This window comes from Corvus hawaiiensis, chromosome 6, assembly GCF_020740725.1.
Source record: "Corvus hawaiiensis isolate bCorHaw1 chromosome 6, bCorHaw1.pri.cur, whole genome shotgun sequence".
NCBI classification, from domain to species: Eukaryota; Metazoa; Chordata; class Aves; order Passeriformes; family Corvidae; genus Corvus; species Corvus hawaiiensis.
Window position 1 is genome coordinate 27,094,321 of NC_063218.1, and position 15,320 is coordinate 27,109,640.

Genomic DNA, 15,320 nt, shown 5'->3' on the forward strand with positions numbered 1-15,320 from the left:
ATTCTGCTTTATTTTTTCCCCAGTAAACTATGTTTATTATGCCAATTCTAATTACCATGCAATCTAATGATTTTAAGGCTTATAATTTCCACATCACTGGACATCACAAACATGAAAGCATTTTATACTGTCATTATACATCAATGTTTGCAGTTGGTTATACATATATACAGAAATTATTCACACATCTTAACCTTGCTATTTCCTCCTTTCAAACCAACATAATTTTACTGTGAAAGCAGCTTTTTAATAAATGGTATAAGAAATACAGCAAGGCACACATTTTTTAAAAACTTTTTTTCTCATTACCACCTCAAGAAGCATAAAAACCCAAAATGCAATACTTAATTCAGTAGAATGTCAACAGTTTCTAATATACAACACTATGTAGTTGTTTCTTGAAGTGTTGCATAGATTAAATTTTTAAATTCAATAAATAAAATTCCATTTATTTTAATTGCTTAATTTTTAGATGTATTGAATCAGGAGGACCAATGACTTCTTTTTGCTGCAATCCAACAAAATAGTCACTTTAAAAGCAAAATAGTTTCAATAAACTTATGCATTATACAGATAAATATTAAATTTGTTACATAAAATAGAAGAGTACTGACAGGTACAACTCTGAAAAGATGAACCAGGCTGATCGTGAATTCTATAGAACTTTAACGAACAGAACCAGTGATAAGTAGCACAGGAGCATCCAATTTAGGAAGGGAAGGTCATTAGAGGTAGCTTGGGAGTGGAATCCATATGAAAGCAAATGGCCTTGCTACAAAAGAAATGATCACTGAAATAGGAATAGCATATGCAGCCTGACCACAAAGCCAACATGGACAAACAACATTTGGAAAAAAAAATTGTCTTGGGAGTCAGTCTAATGAAAGGCAGTGATACAATGGAATTGGAGGTCATCCCAGGGTTTACAGGATGAACCTGCACCTGAATTGCAGCCAAGTTTCTAAAAGGAAACAAAAAAGTAATAGTAGGTTACAGAAAATGAAGTTTTATTTTCCAAACATAGGTCTTCCAGAACAATAATAGATAGCCATTAATGGTCACATGCCAGAGCCTTTAATGCAGAAGCATACAGTAAGCAAACAATGACTATTAATAGCCTGAGGTACAAGTTAGTGTAAAAAAATGAACTGATGTAGAAAAGTCACTGATTTTCCTAAAGACTGTTTTTCTAAAGAAACAAGGGTATTCATCACATCAGACCTTTTCCCTGGATTTGTCTTCATCCTTACCTGCAAACTTACCTTCAGCACACTCAGAAGTGCACCAACCAATGAAAACATAGAAATTTTCAAAAGTCAAGCAACAAAAAGATCTATCCAACAATTATTTTAATATTTGTGCAAACATATATAATGGGACTTCAATGGAGAGGAGGAAAAGATTGTCACAGAAGTGGTCTGTGAATAGAATTGTCAGTGTCATCATTGCATTTTTAAATTGTAAATAGCTATTTAGACATTTCTAGTACCAGCAATGAGTTGAATTTGCATACTACAGAATTATCCAGCTCAGAGTTTAGAGTTAAGCTATTCAACAAAGAGCATTGGCTTATGATGAGAATTATGAAAAAATAACTGTCAGAATACAGCTCAAAGATTAGTGCAAAGTACATCTCATAGGCATTTCCTAGGAGGCACTCCAGACATGCATTATGTGCCTTCCAAGTTAAGCAGGAATATCTGGATCTATCCAGTTACCATCTCCTTTGATCTTCTTTGCTGTAACTGACCACATTCCTCCCCATTTATACAAGAAATACACTTACTTGAAAATAGTGAAAAGCTCAACCATCTGTTTAGATATTAATGAAGAACTGATCTGAATAAAGGGGAAGATTGTATCAAAAGCTTTCTACAGTTCTGGCATGAGCAAGAAAAGTCTCACTGATGGATTATGTCAAGTTTTTCAAAAATTATGTAATTCATAGATTTCAATACATGATTCTCTCTTTATTTAGCTTTTTTAAAATCGGGTATTGTAAGGAGCTAAAAAGTCAGACTGTTTTAAACTCTATAAAGAAACTTTATATTATTTACTTCCCTATAAAAATCTCTAGGGAAAAAAAAAGTAAGCAAACATTTAGATTATTATTGTAGTTCCAGTCTCTAAAAGTAAATTAATATATAATAACTATTATGTAAACTTGTTTTTTTTTTTTTTTCTGTAGTAAATAAATAGCTAACAGTCCTTTGCATTTATGCACCATCTTTTATCTGTGGATCTCAAAATACTTTTAAGTAAATAAGCTATTCTTCATAGGTCTCATTGATCATTATTCTCATTATCTTGTTGCTAAAAAAACTGAGACAAGGAAGGAAAAAGTCATACAAAAAATCTATTGCTGAGCAGGAAATAACAGTCAGGCTCTTTGAGCATCAGTGCTGGGTTTCTCCTGGTGATAATAAGTGGCAGAATATTCTATCTAATATTGCAGCACTGTCAGATAAAATCAATTTAGTTTTCTTAAGTGCAAGTAAATTATTTTTCCCTTAAATTAAGTTAAAACCTAAATTTAAATTACAGAAGTAAGGAAATAGCTTTTTGGATTTAGTTGCAAGAACTAACAGATTACACCCAGAATTCTAAGGCATCCTCTGGAAAATACTTTGGATAAAACACATAAATGTCCTGAATGTATTGATCTCTATGCATATTGAATTTGTAACTGAAAGTTCCCATCCCAGTTGGTGAGTCATGGGTCACAGTGACAGCAGAAGATCACATGATCTCATGTGCAGATAGATCTTTCAAGGTGACCCCTAACTGAGAAATAAAATCAGCATAGTTTTATGAGCACCTCTGTTGGAGAACTCCATGTTGGCTCATGTGAAAGACTAGTCAGTGCTGTCAGAGATATTTTTGAGCCTGCCCATAGAATTGTTATAATTTTCCCACAATGGTTTGGTTTTTTTTTTTGTAGCACACTGTTAAACAACGGGATTGCAATATTTGACAAAAATATTTATTCACTATTAGTTTTATTCTCCTGTACAGCCAAAGTAAATACTAAAACAGTACAAAATCAACCTACATTTGAAACCATGCCTTTTTCAGCTTTGAATTCTCATTATACATTTAAGGTACACATATACTATAGATTTTTTTCTTTCTAAGTATTGCAGCTACACATGGAATTACACATTTAAATGAGCTTACAGCACAGGTGCTTCAGGAAAAATAATGGTGTTTGCCATTTATCTTTCAAATTAAATAATGTGTTTTTAAATAGTAACTTTTTTCATAATACACTTATGGGAACAACATTTATCTGTCACATTTTAAAAGATGTATTAGTAATAAATGTAAATTACCTTTGGAAAATCAGTAATTAGCCTCATCAAAAAATAAACAATCTGCCACCAAAAAGATAATCTTTAGCATAGTTAAGTATAATAACTGTTATTTGAATAAGTTAACAAATTAGGATAGATTGCTTCTGTAATTCATTCCCCATAGCATGAGAGATGAAGTTAAAGCATCAAGCTTGTGAATGGGGGAAGGGAGCTCAGACTTTAGTGAAACCAAACCTAGCAGCTCATATTTTTATTTTTGGTGTGTCAGAGATAAACTATATGTATTCTAGAACTTTACTACTGGGAATGATACAGTACATAGTTCCCAAGGAAGTAATGCTATATGTACAAGTTAAGAACCAGTGTATCTTCCTGTGTAGAAAAGGTGGGAATGTAGTGTGAAGGGCTTTGTTCTCTTAAAATAATATGTTAACCCCTGGGCAAAAGTGGAAGCTATAACATAACCCTATTAAGTTGTTGTATACAGATTCTGCATTATATTTTATTGCATTGTGGGACATTTATTATTAAATCTATTCTGCATGTCCAATCTTAGTCCTCACACAAACTGCATATTTTTTATATCCAGTCTTATAAATAAAACCATCTGGCTATCATGCAAGTAACTATGAAGTTCTGAAGAGTGAGGTAAGTTTATGCAGTATTTTGAGATCCTCAGAGGAAAAGTATTGATAAATTGAAAAGACATGTCATTATCTTCATCAGTGAAAGAATGAGAACAAGGATAAAATCACACTCACTACAGCAAGCATTTTTCCTCAAAATAATATTATAAAAATGAGTGGAAAAAATAAGAAAACTAATAAAACAGTAACTTGGAAAGCTTATGTTTACATCATTTTCAGTTAACAACCTCAGACTTTTGTCATCATCTCAATTTCCAGATAGAGGCTTTTATATACACCTAATCCATTGAATTTAATTCTAGAATACATAGTATCATCTATGACTTTTGTAATTCATAGTTGATTTCCATTACTTCTCCAGTTGTTTGGATGTGTCCAAGTATTAACCTAATTGGTAATCAGCAGGTCATGATAGCCTATTTCAAAGCCATTCCAGAAATATCCTCTTTGCTATGATGGTTCCAAGATAATGCATTAGTCAGAGATGTGTTGAGATAGCGGCAAGCTATTGTTGTCATAACCTAAAGGCTTTGCTAGATATATATACATGAATGTGAATGCTGGGTAAACAACCAATAAATGAAAAGCCCAAAGCATAGTAATACAACACACCAAAATCAAAAATGAGGAAGTTAGATCTCTAAGAGCAGCAAAGAAATGTTTTTTTTATAAATTGGATGAGATCCTCTGCTACAGCTACATGGTTTGCAACAGGAGAGTACTAATGGTTTCCGTGGGCAGTGATGAATAACAGCCTTTTCTCCTGGCAACATCATGGAATCATAGCATAACTTAGGTTGGAAGGAAACTTGAACATCAACTGGTGCAACCTCCTGTTCAAAGGAAGGCTGTTTTCAAAGGTAGAAAAGAATATTCAGGGCCACATCCACTTGAATTTTGAAAATCTCCACAGGTGGAGATTCAAGAACTTCTCAGGGAAACCTGTCCCATGCTTAGCCTTGTGTTTTATTGAAATTCCCTTGCTACAGCTTCTGGCAAGCAGTGGCATTTGGAATTGGATTGGCATTTGAGTTGCCATTCTGGCTGTGGTCTACTGGAGGAGTGTTTCCAAAGACTAGTGCATTTGATAGAGCTGTGCTGGCTTTTGGGTCACCAAACTAGTGAGACTCAAAGGAGCAGTGCTGCATGCTAGGAGCTGATCCAAAAGTTGCTTTGGAGATCCTCATCTGTTGTTAAATGTGCAGTTATTGTTCGACATTTATGTGAGGTCAGAAAGTCCAGATTTGAACCACTTTCAAACTTTGGTAGAGATCAGGACCACCTTTTTACCTTAGGTTCCACCATCTCATACATGTTTCAAAATGCTTACCACAAAATAGAACCAAAGATTGCAGTACTGCTGGTTGACTATCAGTTTCCATCTCCATTACCCTCACATTATACACTTTCAGGAAGTTGTAAAGATTTGTTGTTTTGGCAACCTCAGCTTTTGGCCTAACACTGTGTTGTAAGAATTGTGTTCTTAATAGTGGCTTACTGAATTTAGAGCATGGTAAACTGACAACAAGAGATGACTTATTATCTCTCTATTCTCCAGTCTGCTTAGCCATTCTTCATGATTTGTCTGGAAATATTGTAGAACTCACTAGTTAAATAAATTAGTTCTTGTAGAACTGGAAGTTCAGCTTCATCAAATGCTTTTGAATTCCTCCTAAGACCAGCTGACTGCAGAGAAAGGCATCAATGAGCAGAGCTGGTTTCTGGTTCCCTCAGCTGAGGATGGAAAGGAGGCTGATATATTATGTTTGAAGAATTCCCAGGTTCTGCAAGATAGCAGACTTGTTCCAGAAGGGAGCAGCTCCAGTCAGTGCAAAGCCAAAGGGCAAAAAGCAATTAGTATTCACTGCATTTGTTGACTAGTGGCATGTAAACTGGGATTATAGTGTAATCAAAACAAATGATATAGCACTATCATGAAACAGAAGCCCCGGCTGATGACTCAACTTTCATTGTACAAAAAAGTTTAAAAAAAAAAAAAGTAAAAAAAAGGTGCAACTTGTAGAGTACATACCTGTTTTTAGAATAATCTATGTGCCTGGAGAGGGTTACATTCTATCTGTGCATATTTATATGTCTGTCCTTATGAAGTTTCAGGAGATTTTCTTCACAAGTAAGAGTTTTTCTGTTCTGATGCAAAAAATCCTTTTTCTGTGAATGGCCAAGCTTTATCTGAAACTCTGTAGCTGAAGCCTCTTCAGAAGCAGCAACACATCCTTTTTTCTCTGCTGTTCCAGGTGATTTTCCTGCACTATTCTCTTTAGTGCTAATTTCTGGAGAATTCTTTTCCAAACTTTCAGTTTTTCCATCTGAAAACAGCAAATTATCATCAGCATTTTTCAAATTGCTTGATGCACAATGTTTGTTAGTATTTGGAACATTTATATCATTGCCATCCCCACATAAGAAAGATAAATCCCTACCTTCAGAAGAAGTTTTAACTTCTAATGACTCTGGACCCACTTCACCTAGTGACTCCACAGATGTTTCAGAAATAGGGTTAGAAATAGGTTGCTGCTGCTCTACTTGTGCTTCAGAAGAACCATTAGAAATAGACTGCTGCTGCTGCTCAACCCGTTCTTCCTCAGGACAGGCTTCAAAGAAGCATTCAATATTTTCTCTCTCATCTGTGAAATCCAGTGGCACAGGAGTGCTGCTCTTTTCCTCTATGTATTTGATTACCTCTCCACAGTCACTATCATGAGAAGAAAGTGAAAGATAAGAATAGAAGTCCCCTTTTCTTAGCTGGATGGGTCTGTGAGAGTGTTCTAACACTTTTTCCTTGATCTGCGCTAATGAAGCTGGAGCAGATGACTCACATTCTGGTTGTGACTTACTTTTCAAAGCTGTTGATGCCATGTCTATTATCTCCCTCACAAAATTGTGTACTGAGCCATCTTCCATGGTTTTTTTATCAAAATCAGCCGATTCACAGTTACAGCACAAATCAAGACCATTGGCTGATGCGTTGCATTCTACTTCACTGGATTTCAAGGCTGCACAGCAATCAGGAATTTTTTCAGTGTTTATTCTATGCTGTTGACAATTAGGTAAGGATGGCTGTAAAGCTGTGTCCTGTACACCTACAGAATTAATTTCTGAGGAAGATTCAAGGCAAGGCTTTTTTGCAGGAGAGGAAGGAACAGAGTGATGATCAGGCTGAAGATGACTTTGACATTCTCTTGGAGAGCTTCTGGATCCAGCTGAGGACAGAACAGTCTCCTTGCCATCCATATGTGAATCATCTGAACTATCTGTAAATGCTTCACAGACACCACATTCATTTTCAGCTTCTCTGACATCAAGTGATGCATGAGTTTTGAGGGTTGCTGCTACTTTAACAAGACCTTCCTTTTGACTGCCAAGAGTATTTTCAACATTGCCATTCTCCATATCATCCACAAGCTGATCCTTCACAACCTGAGAGATGTCTTTGATTGGGTGACTCTTTGTCCCTTTTTCACGGTCACGCGGTATATTCTTACTATTGCCATTATTTTCTGATATTTTCTGTACTGAACCATTCAATAGTGTTTCAATGTTTAATGTATCTGTGGCTTTTGATGTCTCATTACAAACTTCTTTACTGCGCTGAATTTCATCACTGAGGTTACTTTTTCTCTTCTCCCTTGTCAAGGAAAATTTTGGTCTAATCCAGGTTTGGAGTTCATTTTTTATATAATCAAGTCCTGAAATTAAATTGCATTCTTCATAAATATCCTCATCAGTTGCTATACTGGAGTCGTCATCTTCATCTTTGATACCTAGCTCTTCCTCAGTTAAGGTAAGGGTGGAACTTGAAAGCAAATCACTGTCATCTTCATCATCAGTACAAGCAGAAGTGCAGGAGACATTAACAATCATGCTGACATTGACATCGCTCTCATCAGCTACAGATCTATTAAGATGTTTTCTAAATGATGCATTTGAATCTGGTATTTTATTTCTGTGTAGTACAATGTCTTCAGAGCAGAGAGAAAGATCCTCACTGCTGCTGAGTTCAGTGAGAGAAGCTGCTGAATCTTCATTGATTGAAGATGCAATATCTAGAGACATCTGTCCAGTAAAAGACATTTTTTGAGAGCTACTTTGGAGTGTTATATCAGAGATGCTTCGCTTTATTTTTTGAGCTGAAGGACTCTGGATATTCTCTAAGCGATTCAAAAGATCTAATGTCCTTTTACTGAGCTCTCCAACAGAATCACTGCTTGCGCTTATGTCTCCAGAGCCATGATGACTAAAAAGGTCTTCATTGCTTTTGTAGGAAGTCAGCCAGCTCTCCAAAGAGGTGCTTCGCTGAAGACCATCTCCACTTTTAAAAATACCTGAGCTGAACAAATCACCTACTACAGACAGAGATTCTAAAGAAGAACTATGAGATAAAGTTGAAACCTGTCTTATATTCTCTGTAACAGGTAATTTTCTTACAGTTTCTGTGGATTTACAGGAATTGGGATCTGATTCTCCACAGATATTTGCCAGGGTATGATCATGAATAAACCCATCTGGTTGTGACTCTCCAGACCTATGTTCAGATTTGCCAGGTATTTTGTCAAAACAAAAGTCATGAAACAAACTACCCTCTGTATGTGTCTTTTCAATCTGTGATTGTTTGATTATCTCTGGTAATTTGAATTTGGAGCCTTGAAGATATGAGTAATCATAAAATGTAAACACTTCATGTTTTCCTTGCAATTCTTCTAGACAACCAGGGTTAGACATGGTAATGCTGTCCAAATTCTCATCATTTTCACTTCCACAATATGCAGAAGGAGCCAATTGGAAATCGTCTGAAAGACTAGTATGATCTTCTTCATCTTGCTTTAGTTTTGGTTTTATTACATCATCCACTTGACTTTCCACATGCCCTATTTCAGGATTACTCTGACTGCTTTCAATATCATTTAGCAAAAAAATTTCTGAATTATTAGTAGTTTCTGTATCACATTCACTCACTATCCCACTCTCACTCTCAGAATGCCTGCTTATGTTTCCACTCTGATACATGTAGTTACATGGTTTTGCCAATGTGGTCCCTCCTATTAGATCTGGCAGGGATTTGGTAGATGAAAATGATGAGTCTTTACTAAGACTTTTGTTTAAAATGTTAGACTGCATTACATCCGAGAGTCTGGATGTTTTTTTCAAAAAAGGCATATGTTTTTTTTCTGATAATTCAATATTATGAAGACTATAGACCTGATAGATGTGAGGATTTGGAGGGGAAGTAATGTTGGGAGAATAAAGAGGAATTCCACGATTACTGATATTTTCATCTTCATTCACATCATTATCACCACATTCTTCTGAAGCAGGTTTCTGGTTTAGATCATCCTTGAGCTCCTGATCAGGATCACTTAAGTCTTCGTGAATACTGATCAGCTTATTACTTATGTCAGTTTCATCCCATTCTAGTGCATCTTCACTTGGACCATTTAGATCCATCAAACTGGGATCAATAACATTTAGGGGCTCCTGTAAAAGAAAAAGTCAAAGATTAAAAATATTTACAGCTGTACTTGAAATGTGCTTCCATTGAAATCATGTAAGTTAATGGAAGTAAAGTGCATTTTTGGAACAGTGATCACTAATAGCCTTTTAATTTTGTTACCTCTTGTGTGCTATTACAATGATCAATTAAAATGAAACTTATTGCATTTTGAAAGATTTCTTAGACTTCTTAGTTTTTTCTTCTTATTTGATGTCAAAATATAATACAGAAATTTGAATTTTCTTTAATATTCATTAATGGTGGTTGGTCACTTTATATATAGTAAGTTTTAACTAAGAATCACACAGGAGTGTGTTAGTAAAAACCATGCAATTGTGTTGGATATATGAAAATCTCTCTTAGCCTGCTTAAGTTTAAAATAGTTAATATATAAAGGGTATAAGAAAGGATTTTTGAAATGTTTATAACAAACTTCAGTGTTGTCAATTTTAAAACAACAGATCACAAATTCTTGATGAATTTTTTATTAAAATTTGTATCTATTCTTTACTTGATAATAAAGGCAGTAAAAATAACAAGTAAGACTAATGAATGTTAATATCTTCAGCTGAAAAACTAAGTACTATATGAGTTTCAAAAAATGCCTGCCCTGGTACCTTTCTCTGGAAAAGGACTGACAAACAAATGAGCTAAACTTAATTTTCTTTTTTAAGGACTTTTGTAACTTTCCAATAATGTTGGTTATTATGACTCAGGACATATGATAACAAGAATTGTTCATTCTAGAAATGTGTGGAAGAGGAAGAACACCTTGACAACTTTTCTCACTCAAATGTGATTTGTCGAGTGGCCAACCAAACCATTTTAAGCCCTTGAAAATAAGACTGAAATGGTCCCTGATTTGAGGGCTGAGCACAAATTAATTTCACTTTACTTTTGTATTTACTGAGAGGCCTCCATATTAGAGAAGGCATTGCTTATACAAGGAGTCTTGTAATAGAACTGTTGACTAATGTCGAATTCTTCAGTTTAAATCATCTGACCAGCTGAACAGTGATCACTGTATCCAGAAACACAAACACTTCTTCCAAGAAAACCTTTCAACTCTGATCACTTGCTTTCTCTAATTTTCTTTGAGTAAGTGTTGTTTTGCAAATACAGCATTGACATCATGCCAAATAGCAAGAGCAAATCCCAGCAAACATAAAGCAGATAAAATGAGGCTGTACTCCAACGAAGTGCAGTTCTGCACAACTTAGTCACTGACTTAGATTCATCAAGACTAGGCCAAGGTTAATTGTGCAGGGAAAGGCACATACTTCTGACTTTGACTCTCAGCTGGAAACTCTCTTTGAAGTAAGAACTAAAGCTGCTCAGCCCTTTTGTGAGCTCAATAGTTAGGACACTGATTTTGGGCATGGGACACTTTGTCAGACTGGTCATAAGAGATATGAACCAAGCTATTCTCTCAGGAGAAGCCCTATCTACATGCTGTTCTGAAAAGAAGCTTGTTTGTCCTGTGTCATTTTGCATAAAACAATTAAATATTAATTTGGTCATAGATAGATGAGGAGAATTTTGTCCTGCAGTGCTGTGTTTGTCATGTTTGACCTGCAAGAGACACAGACAGTGCCAAACCTCTGCTCCAGTGACTATTTAATTATGGATATAGGTGGCATTGTTCTGTGCAAGACACAAGGCTATATCATCCCAGTATGTCCAGTAATCCAAAGGCTAAAACAATCAAAGGGAATCAGGAGGAATTATTTTCTCCAAACTGGGCAGAGTAGCTATCCACCATTCAACAGGGTGATGCAGTTATTAACTTAGTTGATAAATCTGTGTCCTCATGCTTCATTGGGCTTAGCTGTAATGTAGGTCCCTGAGTACTGCAGCTGTGTTAAGATATTGCACATAATAATGGATAGGAATGTAGGCATGAAATAATTTTTTCCTTCTTGGCAGGTTAGGAAGCCTTGGGTATTTTGTGAATCTGTCATGACTAATACTGAAACCTAGAGTCTCTCTGTGGATCTACCTACCCCAAAGGTTTTATAGAGTACCTTTGCTAGAGTCCTTTTTTTCTCCCCCATGAGACATTGGCTAAAGTTAAATTCCCATGAAAACACCCATTTGCTAGACAGCTATGGCTATCAGAGCAGTTTTGTACTGCTCTGTATTGTGGAGTTCAGAAATCTTTATTTGGATTTGCCAGTTTGCCATGTTTTACTAAAAGCTCCTGGTTTGTACTTAGTTGGACCCAGTTTCCCACCTGTAGCTGACCCTTAACTAACATTTAAGTAAAATGCAAGAGAATGACTATAATTAAGTTCATTTGAAAACCTGTTAGATTAAAAAAAAATCAGATTCAATGGCTCATTTTCTCTGTGTCTTGTTTTACAACTCTGTCGTACTCAGCATTAGGAAGACAGTGCTGTGGGAAGTTTCCTAAACTGCTTGATTTTACTGTTTTAAGCTTCTGCCAGCTGCAAGAAGAAATTACTGAAGGCAGGAAATCAGCAGCAGGTTCCAAGGATTTTATGTACCATAGAATCTGGTTCTGTTTCTCAAAACAAAACATTTGGTCCTTATTGGTCAGGAAGATAACCTTCCCTCTGTAAATCAGCACTTGGCTGCCTTGTTTGTTCAGCAAGTCAGATGGACTAAAACAATAAAACATGTAGAGTTGTGACCTCAGCCCATTCATCTTCACTGAGTGTTCCCCACTTCAAAGCCTATTTTTTTATTCTTCAAATGCATATGCTTTTCCAAGTCCTGGCACATACTCAGAAGTTTTACAGGCTTAGCTTGATGCTAAAGGATTTTATTTTATTTTATTTTATTTTATTTTATTTTATTTTATTTCTGATTGTTGGTTATACTTGCAAAGACTCTTGTGTAGATATGGTCATTTCACCAATATAGCTTTTTCTGTCCAAGGAACTGACTAAATTGATATTAGTGAATTACTACTGTAGTTATAAACATCATATCCCTTGAACTACAAATTTAGTGGTTATCAACTATATTGGCAGCCCTTCCCAAATACAGACAAAGTTTTAACTTGGAAACAAACCACTCAGCTTAAGTCACAAACATTTTGTATTTGGCATTTTTAGTACAGATTTATATTCTTGATATATTTTTTTACAAAATTTAGTGAACTGTTCAAACGAGACAGACACTGAGGTAGTTTTTGGAAGAGCCACACCCTAGCCTCTTGAGTAAATCTCTGAGTGAAGAATGGAAGGTGGTGTCACTCCAGCCTACATTTGCACTGACAGCAGCAGCAAGGTAAAAACCTAGGAATTTCAAAGGACTATTTTTATCATATCAGATGTCTCTTTTTCAGGCTGCTCAGTGCAGAGGTAGGGTGCTGGATGGTTAGAGTTATCATGATAGTAATAGATTACTAGGTCTTGCCAAAAGAATGTTTAAAATTCGCCAACCTTATCCTTTACTTGATGTTGTACAGAGGAGGGTACAAGTGATAAATGTCAGATAGAGTCAGAGGTAAATTGTTTGCTCACTTTATTGGGAAAAAAATGGTGTTGTTTCTTCTGTCTATGTTTTTCATTCAAAAGAACTGTATAGTATTGTATAATTCATCTTTTACACAAAGCAGATAAATCTCCTACTGCCATTTCCAACTGGGAAAACTTTACTTGTGAAAGAGCTGCACCATGCTCTTTATTTTGTTTCAGTTGATTATGAATGAGGCTTTCCTAGAGAGTTTGCACTTACAGACTCCAGAGGAAGTTCTACCTAGCCTGGGTCAAGGTATCTGAGTGACTTGGTCTAATGAAAGGGATCCCTGTCCATGGCAGGGGGATTGGAACTAAATGATGTTTAAGGTCCCTTCTAACCCAAAACATTCCCTGATTTTATGATTCTATGATTCTATGATCCATTCTTGAAATGCAAATACCCAAAAAGGAAGGGGTCTATCACAGACAGACATGCTGATCTCCACATCTAAGACAGACTGTATTTAAAGAGAATCTTGGAGTGTGCTACAGAGCTTCACATTTCAATGGGGTGAGCCTCGTGTTGACTCTTAATCCCTGGCTTTGCTGAAGTCTGTGGCAAAACATGTCGCAAAGGTACCATCCTGTTGGGCAGAAACTTTTTGGATACCAGCTTGTGTAATTGATGGCACTAATTTTCCTGGAATTGAGAAACCTGTTTTTCATATGTGCAAGAGTGTGTGAGTATAAATTTATATTTAATTTTTTTAAAAATGGGTAGTTTTAAAGTAGGTCAGGGTGGCTTCTGTCATCATAAAGTCACTAAATACCACTAAATTTAGAGAAGTTCTCTATGGTCACATGGTTCAGAGTAAGAAAAGGCAAATAGTTTTGACCAAGAAAGTAAAAAAAACCCAATGTAATAAGAATCAGAAGATGCACAATATTATGCATATTCCTATTTTTTACATGTTACCACTAGATAAACAACACTTAGGAGGCATTTATTGTTGCATGAAAAGTTTTAAGCATGATTAAGTGAATAATCAATTATAGACTCAGAAGAGTGAAAGGTTAAATTAATTCTAATGTGTTTGAAAGTGCTGCTTTAAGGAGTTTAGCTATTCCTACTTTGAACCCAAAACTATTTTGCTCAGGAAAGCATTCCCATTTCAGTGGGATAACTCTTGTGAGCACAGTAAGGTGTGTGCTTAAATGCTTGTAGAGTTCATGTTTAATGGCTAACCAGTTAATCTGCAGAAAATGTTAATGGGAAGAAATAAACTTATTAAGCCAAATAAAGACATTTCCTCAGCCCCAATGCTCTTTAAGGAAAAGTGTCAAAATGCAATTTTTCATTTGTTTCCTTTACTAAAACAAGAATAGTTTAGCTTTTTTCTGAAGCAAATTATATTAAACAATGATTCTCTGTTTCGGCTTCATTTGCATGTGCTAGTCCAGTACAGATACTTTGTGTTGGTGAAACAGGCCTGTAATGTAACCCCTACATACTATTATATTTTTTTAAAGGAATTAACATGAAAAAAAGAGCTTTTACAATAATAAATACAAACTCTGTTCTTCCTCCCTCCCTACAACATATCCTTCAGTTGCTGTGGCCAAATTATCCAAACTCAACTGCACTGAGGGGCCAGGGGAAAAAGGACAGAAAACCATCCCCCACATCCAGGAATGCGTGCACATTCAAGGAAGACAAACATGATTTTGTCTTTTGAAAAATGCAAGCATGCCAAGTACTTCTGCTGAGGGAAATAGTCATGTGTACAGTGCCACTTCATCTCTGCCTCACTTAAACTCATTTTCTAAATGGTGCTCCCTATATCACAGTCATCAAAAAAACTATCTCCATTTCCCAACACCAATGTTTTAATATGCATAAGCATATGCATATGCATAATATTCCCTGTGCATAATACTGAAGTGGCCAACACATTACAGAATAGTCTCAGAATATATGGAAGAATATATGCTTTATCACAGATCATGAAAGAAACATATCATGAACATACATATTTGTTATAATTGCAATTAAAGGCAGGTACACATTTATTTCCTGAGAAAATAAGATCTAAACCTGCAGTAATCTCTTTCTGCATTTTACAATTATTATTGCCTCTCTCGATGAAATAACACACTCAATCCTGCACATGCAGAACTCCTCCTTCTCTTTTTGGGGTCATGTATGCTTACGGGTAGTGCCAGGGTCCTACATGGGTGCTTGTATGCACAGAGAAGGACATTGACTTTGCCTCTGCCCTCTGCAGTCACAGATGTCACCTGCAAGGGTCTCAGTATGAGCTGGGAACAACGGAGGCTCCACCATTGCTCAGGTCTATATGATGATGTTTGAAGATCTCTGATAATGCTCAGAAATAAATAAATAGAGGACTACTATTGTAAT

At 35.8% G+C, this 15,320-nt stretch overlaps 1 protein-coding gene and 1 long non-coding RNA gene across 7 annotated transcripts in view; one reads left to right on the plus strand and one right to left on the minus strand.

Annotated features, from left to right (window-relative positions):
• The window catches only part of LOC125327475, a 111,524-nt gene that overhangs the window by 51,780 nt on the left and 44,424 nt on the right, over positions 1-15,320 (plus strand). The window lies entirely within an intron of this gene.
• AKAP6 (A-kinase anchoring protein 6) overlaps positions 8-15,320 on the minus strand; it is a 269,501-nt gene continuing 254,188 nt past the window's right edge. For 2 of the 4 annotated variants that reach the window (XM_048306920.1, XM_048306922.1), the window contains exon 13: positions 8-9,454. In XM_048306920.1, the coding sequence (XP_048162877.1) occupies positions 6,035-9,454 (3,420 nt within the window). In that variant the 3' untranslated portion in view covers positions 8-6,034. The remainder of the gene's footprint in view (positions 9,455-15,320) is intronic. The other 2 variants (XM_048306921.1, XM_048306923.1) reach the window with 2 other exon arrangements.